General features: G+C 43.1%; 1 protein-coding gene across 1 annotated transcript; it reads right to left on the bottom strand.

Annotated features, from left to right (window-relative positions):
* Positions 1 to 4,103: 4,103 nt before the first annotated feature.
* On the bottom strand, positions 4,104 to 8,038 carry LOC118385315 (B box and SPRY domain-containing protein-like). Its single transcript, XM_035772365.2, has 6 exons — positions 7,534 to 8,038; positions 6,803 to 6,901; positions 6,417 to 6,647; positions 5,696 to 5,721; positions 5,421 to 5,545; positions 4,104 to 5,226 (listed from the first exon to the last, which is right to left on the bottom strand). The coding sequence occupies exons 1-6, from the start codon at positions 7,915 to 7,917 to the stop codon at positions 4,691 to 4,693; spliced, it is 1,401 nt and encodes a 466-aa protein (XP_035628258.1). The 5' UTR covers positions 7,918 to 8,038; the 3' UTR covers positions 4,104 to 4,690.
* Positions 8,039 to 10,043: the final 2,005 nt, after the last annotated feature.

Here is a 10,043-nt window from a genome sequence, read left to right as displayed (position 1 = left end):
CATTGGCCCTCGGTTCTACAGCTGCACCATCGAGAGCATCTTGACTGTAACGGCGTTCTTCGTTTGTAGAAAGAGAGTCGGACCGAAATGCAGCGTAGTGGTTACTCATGTCTTTAATAAAGAGATCGCGATACATGAAATAGCTTATACATATACAAAAACAACAAACGGAATGAAAACCTAATTACAGCCTATCTGGTGAAACTACACAGAGACAGGAACAATCACCCATGAAATACAAAGCGAAACCAGGCTACCTAAATACGGTTCCCAATCAGAGACAATGAGAATCACCTGACTCTGATTGAGAACCGCCGCAGGCAGCCAAGCCCATACAACACCCCTACTCAACCGCAATCCCAATAATACAAAAAACCCCATACGAAATACAACAACATAAACTCATGTCACACCCTGGCCTGACCAAATAATGAACAAAAACACAAAATACAATGACCAAGGCGTGACATTGACTGGCTGTATCAACGCTTGGTATGACAAATACACCGCCCTCAACCGCAAAGCTCTACAGAAGGTGGTGTGGAAGTCCAGTACGTAACAGAGGCCGAACTCCCTGCCATCCAGGACCTCTATATCAGGCCGTGTCAGAGGAAGGCACAAGAAATTACCAAAGACTCCAGCCACCAAAGCCATAGACGGTTCACTCTGCTACTGTACAGCAAACAGTACCGAGGCATTGGTGAGATAGCTTCTACCTCCAAGCCATTAAATAGCTAAATAGTCATAAGACTGCAAAATAGTTAACTAAATGGTTACCCGGACTATCTGCACTGACCCTGTCTTGCATTGACTCTATGCACACTCATAAGACTATATACAGTATACACATTATATACTGTACACACTCACTCTCACACAAAACCCACACACGTTCACATACACTACATATGCACACACGCATACCAACACAACACATACACACACACTTACCCTGCCTTCATGTAAACATTTTGTGTGTATTTCGCTACACCCGCAATTACATCTGCTAAATATGTGTATGTGACCATTAAAATTGTATTTGATATCTACCTCAAATACCTCGCAACCCTTCACATTGATCTGGTACTGGTACTCCCTGTATTTAGCTCCATTGTTTTGTACTCTTGTTGTTACTATTTCTATTTTTTTAATCATGTTTTAACTCTGCATCGTTAGTAAGTGCTCGTAAGCAAGCATTTCATGGTAAAATCTACACCCATTGTATTTGGCGTATGTAACAAATACAATTTTATTTGAGCGCCCCTAGTCAGCTATTTAAAGATGTGCTATGCAGAAATCGTTCTGCCATTTCCTGGTTGCTAAAATCCTAATAGTTTGCCTAATTTTTGTTTATATGGCAAAACAAGCAAGTCTATATACAGTGTGTGAAAATGAAGTAGGATAAGGGGGGTGAGGAAATAAATAGGCCATAGTGGCAAAATTATTACAGTAAGGCAAATTAAACACTGGAGTGAAAGATATGCAGAAGATGAGTGTGCAAGTAGCGGTACTGGGGTGCAAAGGAGCAAAATAAATAAAATACATAACAATATGGTGATGAGGAAGTTGGATGGGCTATTTACAGATGAGCTATGTACAGGTGCAGTGAGTGATCTGTGAGCTGCTCTGACAGCTGGTGCTTAAAGCTAGTCAGGGAGATATGAGTCCCCAGCTTCAGTGATTTTTGCAGTTCGTTCCAGTCATTGGCAGCAGAGAACTGGAAGGAAAGGAGGAATTGGCTTTGGGGGTGACCAGTGAAATATACCTGCTGGAGCGCAGCACGCGGGTGGGTGCTGCTATGGTGAACAGTGAGCTGAGATAAGGTGGGGCTTTACCTAGCAACGACTTATAGATTACCTGGAGGGGTTTGGCAACGGATATTTACCTTTATTTAACTAGGCAAGATCAGTTAAGAACAAATTCTTATTTTCAATGACGGTCTAGGAACAGTGGGTTAACTGCCTGTTCAGGGGCAGAACGACAGATTTGTACCTTGTCAGCTAGGGGGTTTGAATTTGCAACCTTCCGGTTACTAGTCCAACGCTCTCACCACTAGGCTGCCTTGCCGCGCCGGGGGTCAGCCAACGAGAGCATACAGGTCGCAGTGGTGGGTAGTATACGGGGCTTTGGTGACAAAACGGATGGCACTGTGATAGACTGCATCCAATTTGCTGAGTAGAGTGTTGGAGGCTATTTTGTAAATAACATCGTCGAAGTCAAGGATCGGTAGGATAGTCAGTTTTACGAGGGTATGTTTGGCAGCATGAGTGAATAAGGCTTTGTTGCGAAATAGGACGCAGATTCTAGATTTAATTTTGGATTGGATATGTTTAATGTGAGTCTGGAAGGAGAGTTTACGGTCTAGCCAGACATCTAGGTACTTGTAGTTATCAGACAATCTCAGACAATATGAGATGTTGAACAAGCTAGAAATAGGGGTTGCAACAATTTCAGCAGACAATTTTAGTAAGAGAGGGTCCAGATTGTCTAGCCCTGCTGATTTGTAGGGGTCCAGATTTTGCAGCTCTTTCAGAACATCAGCTCTCTGGATTTGGGTGAAGGAGAAATGGGGAGGCTTGGGCAAGTTGCAGTGAGGGGTGCAGTGCTGTTGACTGGGGTCGGGGTAGCCAGGTGGAAAGCGTGGCCAGCCGTAGAAAAATGCTTATTGAAATTCTCAATTATCGCGGATTTATCCGTGGTGACAGTGTTTCCTAGCCTCAGTGCAGTGGGCAGCTGGGAGGAGGTGCTCTTATTCTCCATGGACATTGCAGTGTCCCAGAACTTTTTGGAGTTAGTGTTACAGGATGCAAATTTCTGTTTGAAAAAGCTAGCCTTTGCTTTCCTAACTGCTTGTGTATATTGGTTCCTAACTTCCCTGAAAAGTTGCACTTCACAGGGGCTATTCGATGCTAATGCAGTACGCCACATTATGTTTTTGTGCTGGTCAAGGGCAGTCCGGTCTGGAGTAAACCAAGGGCTATATCTGTTTCTGGTTCATACATTTTTGAATGGGGCATGCTTATTTAAAATTGTGAGGAAAGCACTTTTAAAGAACAAGCACTCGTCCTCTATTGACGTAATGAGGTCAATATCCTTCCAGGATTATCCTGCTCGCTGAAGTGTTTTAGGGAGCGTTTGACAGTGATGAGGGGTGGTCGCTTGACCGCAGACCCATTGCGGACGCAGATTTGAAAATGACAGATCTATAACACACATTTCTATCTGAATTTTGTTGGGTCGCCCAAAAGTGACATGTTGCAGCTTTAACCCTATGAAACTACAGCTATGGCCTACTTCAGAAAGAAGTTTCAAAAAAAGAAGAGGAAGACCAGTGGGGCATTGGGAGAGTATGGAGCGAGATGGAACTGGGTCGACATTCTGCTGATTTTCTCATAGAAGAAAAGGCCGATCTCAATACAGTATTCTGTTCCTAAAACTAGAATATGTTATGGACAGAGTCCACTAAAGTTTAGTAGACGTGACCCTTTTCCAAAGTTTAAAAAAAGGCATTGTTTACAAGGAGTGCAACGGCGAATTGAGTAATTGCACAAGCACACTTTACAGAAAAGGCGTTCCCTAACGGTAATATGCAGATATATAATTTGACACGCCAATAACAACTAGTTAGCTCGCGCTCGGCTCTGCCGTTGGCCACCTCCTTCCTTGTTCTGCCCACTATACTTAATTTGCTCCCATTGAAAACGACAGCGATGAACTATCTTGGGTTAGTTATAAATATATTTGCAATTTTGCTGCCCTCTCCTGGTTCCCTCTGAACCTCAGTCAAAACAAAAGGACTGGTGATATTATGGCATTGATCATTCATTGCCATAACTTGGCACCCACAGTAGATTGGTCCAAAATTAAACAGAATAATCAGCGCGAATGCAAGGGTTAAAAGCTTGACCCCACATTGAGCAGAAAGGCTATACTTTTGACACCATTGATGGAAAAAAAAAACACTATACTTCCCCCTGCTGTTCATTTGTAGATTGTCGTCTGTATTGCGTCGGGCATTTCATTAATTTTCTTTCCAATGACGAATGGATGGAAAGCAGGATGTGAGTTCATACTCACTCAATAGAGGCATACATTGCACATCAAACAATCAAAAATATTTTAATACATTTGACAGGTAGCAAGCACACTGAGCAACTTCTGGATCAACCAGTTCCGCAAACAGGTGTCTCTCGAAAAGGTAGAAAACATTCACAGAAGTTATCAAAAATGATTATCAGATCATAAAAGTACAATAAATATAAATAGCATACTTCTAAAACTTAAATGAAGAGTTTGGGACAGACTTCACAACAAATTAATCACAGACATATTAGGACTACAGTATAATTTGATCTACAGAAATCTATACAGAAGCAGTACTTCAGATAAACAAAGAATACATTAGAAATATGTTCCTTCACAAAGGAGAACTGGCTGCATACCTCATCAATGCAGACAGAAATTTGATTCCATTCAAATACATTGTGAAGCTTTGATTAGTATTCTATTCTATTGGAATTACGTACAAATATTAGTAATTCAGTAAGATTTTATCAGCAGGTATAATGCATTATTACTTGTTATGAGCATTAATAGGCCCTTACAATGTTATATTATCAACTCATAAGATATGTCTTCTGAACGTGTTATCCGTAATTCTATATCAATGGCACTACAGACGGTTCAGAGGTCAGTGCAGTATGGTGACACTACGGTCAGCCACGGCGAATGCAGGCAGCAGCGGGCCACTGAAGGCGTGTCTGACAGAGTGCAACACGGCACTGGAGTCTGGGTCATAAAATACCAGGGTCTGACTGGGCCAGTCCAGGAGCAGCCCTAGACTCTTGGGCTTGTGGATCACGTGCAGGGGTGTGTTCTTCCCCGCATGGCAGAAGGAGAAGTCCCCATCATATTTGGAGAGCACCCAGGACTGGCTATTGTAGCCCAGGCGGGAGTTGTTGCCCGAGCCCTTACGCCCCATACTGGTGTAGCATACCCCTACCTTGAAGGCCCCGCTTTCACCCACGTCCATCACCCAGCTGTGGGTGCCGGAGGAGATTGACAGGGTGCCCAGCGCATTGGGCCAGCTGTCGAAGCGCGCCGGGTCGTAGGGCGGGGACTGACGTGACCTCTTAGGCAGGAAGGTCAGAGTGCAAAGGTCTTCTGAGAGGGACAGTAGGGAGCTGACGGTGCGCTCGTCAAATGTCAGATGTGCTGAACCATAAGCTAAAGGGGCGAGGGAAGAGAATAATGTATTGTTATTCATCCTCAATTAAGCACTTGTGCTTTTTTAATAACATTGTGCTTTGTTAATAACATTGCAATAACTGCAACTATTTGGAACAACTGTACCCTGAACGAATCAAGGTTGTCCTGACCTGTATCATGGAGATATGGATAAATGCTGTAGTACTAGTTACCAATTGGCCCCAGCAGTATGGCGCTGGCCCACAGGCCCCTCATAAGTTTGCTGTCACTGCAACCTGCATTCAGGTTGAGCCGGTCTGTGTCACAGGGTTCACCCACCCCCTCTGCATCCTCAACCCTGATCGCCGCACACAAGAGAGAGCTCATGTGAATCTGGCTAATGAACAACTTCACCGGCAGGATTGCTTCAGTGGGTGAACTATTTAACTATGTATTCTTACTACTTGCAAAAAATACTAAAAATGGATTAAACATTTTTTTTTTTTACCTGTCAGCTATTTCTTGGCCAGAGGTCTGAAAACACAGGACACAGAGTCAACAATAATTTCTGAGAATGAAATTGATCTTAATGACATCATCAGCATCATCAGAATTATCAGGGTTATTGCTAGGGTTAGGGTTGAGCCAAGGTGTGGACATGAAGTTAGGGTTAGGGTTGAGCCAGGGTGTGGACATGAAGTTAGGGTTAGGGTTGAGCCAGGGTGTGGACATGAAGTTAGGGTTAGGGTCTTAGCTAGGGTTAGGGTTGAGCCAAGGTGTGGACATGAAGTTAGGGTTAGGGTTGAGCCAGGGTGTGGACATGAAGTTAGGGTTAGGGTTAGTGTTGAGTCAGGGTGTGGACATGAAGTTAGGGTTAGGGTTGAGCCAGGGTGTGGACATGAAGTTAGGGTTAGGGTCTTAGCTAGGGTTAGGGTTGAGCCAAGGTGTGGACATGAAGTTAGGGTTAGGGTTGAGCCAGGGCGTGTCATGAAGTTAGGGTTAGGGTTAGTGTTGAGTCAGGGTGTGGACATGAAGTTAGGGTTAGGGATGAGCCAGGGTGTGGACATGAAGTTAGGGTTATGGTTAATCATCATCATCATCATCGTTTGCACCATCCCATTCAGTCTTGTTCGACCCTCTCCCTATTCATTCTTCTTCTTTCCACCACTGTATTCTCCAACTTCCCGTCCTCTGTCCCTCCCTGTGCCCATCATCTTTCCCCTACTCACCGCCAGCTGTATGTCCGGTGTGTTTGTGAGAGTGTGCACCAGGCGTGTGCGTGTCTGTGTGAGCATAGCTAGGGCCTTGCCCCAGTGGGCTCTCTGAGTGAGGAGGCACTGCTCCACCCTCTCCTCCTCCCTCTGCACGGCTTCTAGCAGACGCTGCTCCTCCTCCTCCACCGCCTCCCTCACCACACTGACCTGTGCCACCACTCGCTCCCGAGCCCCGCTCGCCTCCACCTGCATGGACACATGGCAGAGGGGGCAGAAGTCACAGCAAAAAGACATATGAGGGAATCCATTACATATCTGTGTGTAGAGCTTGTGATTCCAAGGCTGTGTGGAGTGAGAGCACATAAGGGACTGAGTGTGTGTCACAGAGCCTGTGTGCTCACCTGCAGTGCCCGCTCTTTGGCAGTCAGAGTCTTGTTGATAAAGTGCTCGATGCGCAGGGCCTGCAGCTGCATTTTCTCACACACGTCAACCAGATGGTTCTGTTCAGGACAACACTCACACAGTGACTGGCATGAAGAAGAGCAGTGTTGGACTTGAAAACCACAGAGTTGATCAGGTACAGTTTCAAAGGCAGGGGCACTATCCTGACAGGCCTATTCCTGTAGTGTCGAACTGCCATCACCAACATGTCATTGTGTATCCTGAAATAATAATAACTTGGAAGAGCACTGATGCCAATTTATTTATTTTTTATTTTATTTTATTTTTTTTATTTTTTTTAATGGACACTATTTATGTAAAGGCTTCCCGTATTTTCCCAACAGCTTGAAATTCCTGTCTCCTCACATTCCATGAGACATCAACAGGGGAAACTCCTTAGTGTGTTGTCGAAAAAGTGTGGCACACCCTACACACCCACCAGGCATGTGAACACACATTTTCCTAACACAAGCCAACTGGCCCTTTGTACTGTAGTACCCCAGGTGACCAAAGGTAAACTCAGTTTGCCTGGTCAATTCTAACTCCTAACTGTAGGTCAACAATCTCCTGGCCCCAAGCCCCATTCACTGTGACAAAGGTCCATGCTCAAATATGAGTATATATATGAGTATATTCTAATATAGTGCTATACAAGAGATCATTTCCTTTCAGGAAAAGTCGGGGCACTCACCCTGACTGCTGTCACTCTGTTGGCCAGGGCTGTCACCGTGTGTCCCTGGCAGGATCCCACTATGGTGCAGTGCGAGCATATGAGTTTCTGCTCGGAGCAGCAGAACCAGTCCAGGTCTGATTCATGTTCCACGCAAAGTTCCGATTCACCGGAGAATATACCCGATTCTGAGTCGGAGGAGGTCACCGCAGCCTTTCCAGACAACCCGGAGTCCTCTTTAGCTGATCGAATTTCATTCCCGAGTATATTCAACGCGGATAAAATGGGCTGTTGTAAATCCATATTCAGGTTTATCGAACTTTCTGTGACTTCTACTTCATTGTCTCGGTCGTCCTGTAAAGTGCACCCAGGTGTTGAATGACATGATCCTGGCTCCGCGCTCATGTTACGTTAAATAGTCTACGAGAGTAATAGCAATAGAACGTTGCAGGTGGCTTAAGTATCACTATCTACCGCACCTATAACACAGGTGTATCAAGGTATGAACACGGAAGTAACACCGACACTAAAGGTCAGAGCTGAAAAGCAAGTTTAGCAACAAGGCCGTTTCAATTATAAGGTTTTTGGTTCCCGTGTACTTGTTATAGCCTACCATTGTTTTGACCTCCTTTGCCTGTAAGATGACACGGTGTTTCCATATTGTCATTTAACCTCATAACATGCTCAACCATCAATGACTCTCTCTTGTCTAATTTTAGACTAAATGTATTACAGTTTAGAATAGGCTAGAACAGGATTTTAAAATGTAGGATACATTTAGCCTATAGGTTAGGCTGAAATATAGTCTATAGACCTATATGACAATGATGCCAATTTCTCGAGACATATGCACATGACTGATGATATTGGAGGTAAATCCCTTTGTGCAAACCCCACAGTAATGTTAAATGTGTTGGAGTATATACAGTGCATTCGGAAAGTATTCAGACCCCTTCCCTTTTCCCACATTTTGTTAATTTACAGCCTAATTCCAAAATTGATTAAAATGTTTTTTTTTTCTCTCATCGACCTACACACAATACCCCATAATGACAAAGCGAGAAAAAAAAATCTGAAATATTTGCTAATTTATAAAATATTAAAAACATAAATACCTTATTTACATAACTGGTCGGGATTGAGGGCAAGATGAAAGAAGCAAAGTACAAAGGGATCCTTGATGAAAACCTGCTCTAGAGCGCTCAGGACCTCAGACTGGGGTGAAGGTTCACTTTCCATCAGGACAATGACCCTAAGCACACAGCCAAGACAACGCAGGAGTGGCTTCGGGACAAGTCTCTGAATGTCCTTGAGTGGCCCAGCCAGAGCCCGGACTTGAACCCGATCTAACATCTCTGGAGACACCTGAAAATAGCTGTGCAGCAACGCTCCCCATCCAACCTGACAGAGTTTGAGAGGATCTGAAGAGAAGAATGGGAAAAACTCCCCAAATAACCCTGTGCCAAGCTTGTAGCGTCATAACAAAGAAGATTATAGGATGTATACGCTGCCAAAGGTGCTTCAACAAAGTACTGAGTAAAGGGTCTGAAGATTTATGTAAATGTGATATTTACAAAAAACATTAATGTGCAAAATGTCAGTTTTTGCTTCGTCATTATGTGATATTGTGTGTAGATTGATGAGGGAGAAAAACAATGTAATCAATTTTAGAATAAGGTTGTTACGAAACAACATTTGGAAAAAGTCAAGGCATCTGAATACTTTCCAAATGCACTGTACTTGCACTTTTGGTAATTAGGCCTAAATAAATTACATATCAAATGTATTTAAATTGCAATTTCAAATATATTTCCCTTGACAGAAATAAGACACAAAAAGGGAAAAGGCTAAGAATATTTGCAGTAAAAAAAGCAACACAAATATTTTAACATGTAGCATAGCCCATGGTGGTGGTTAGACAAAATAGGATAAAGACAACTTTATAAATAATAAAATCAAAGTTTAAAGTTTACACACAGATTTACAGATGTTATCGCAGGTGCAGCGAAATGGTTGCGTTTCTATCTCCAACAGTGCAGTAATACCTAGCAATATAAAAAAAATAAACAATACAAACATAATCCAGAAAAATGTATTATTTCGTTCTGATATTCAGAAATATCAGAACGAGCAATATCAGAGACAGGAATATAAATATATACATATACACACACACATACAATGGGGAGAACAAGTATTTGATACACTGCCGATTTTGCAGGTTTTCGTACTTACAAAGCATGTAGAGGTCTGTAATTTTTATCATAGGTACACTTCAACTGTGAGAGACGGAACAAAAATCCAGAAAATCTCATTGTATGATTTTTAAGTAATTAATTTTCACTTTATTGCATAACATAACTTTTTGATACATCAGAAAAGCAGAACTTAATATTTGGTACAGAAACCTTTGTTTGCAATTACAGAGATCATACGTTTCCTGTAGTTCTTGACCCAATTTGCACACACTGCAGCAGGGATTTTGGCCCACTCCTCCATACAGACCTTCTCCAGATCCTTCAGGTTTCGGG

This window comes from Oncorhynchus keta, chromosome 6 (genome assembly GCF_023373465.1).
Source record: "Oncorhynchus keta strain PuntledgeMale-10-30-2019 chromosome 6, Oket_V2, whole genome shotgun sequence".
Taxonomy (NCBI): domain Eukaryota; kingdom Metazoa; phylum Chordata; class Actinopteri; order Salmoniformes; family Salmonidae; genus Oncorhynchus; species Oncorhynchus keta.
Note: the sequence above shows the minus strand (reverse complement) of the source record. Positions and strands in the feature narration are given on the sequence as shown.

What these genes read in the sequence shown, in the direction of transcription:
- LOC118385315 (XM_035772365.2), bottom strand. Translation starts at nt 7,917, where the DNA reads ATGAGCGCGGAGCCAGGATCATGTCATTCAACACCTGGGTGCACTTTA. An exon ending in CACCGGACATACAGCTGGCG is followed by an intron (nt 5,722 to 6,416) that starts GTGAGTAGGGGA and finishes CTGTGTTTTCAG; the next exon opens with ACCTCTGGCCAAGAAATAGC. An exon ending in CATACTGCTGGGGCCAATTG is followed by an intron (nt 5,227 to 5,420) that starts GTAACTAGTACT and finishes TCGCCCCTTTAG; the next exon opens with CTTATGGTTCAGCACATCTG.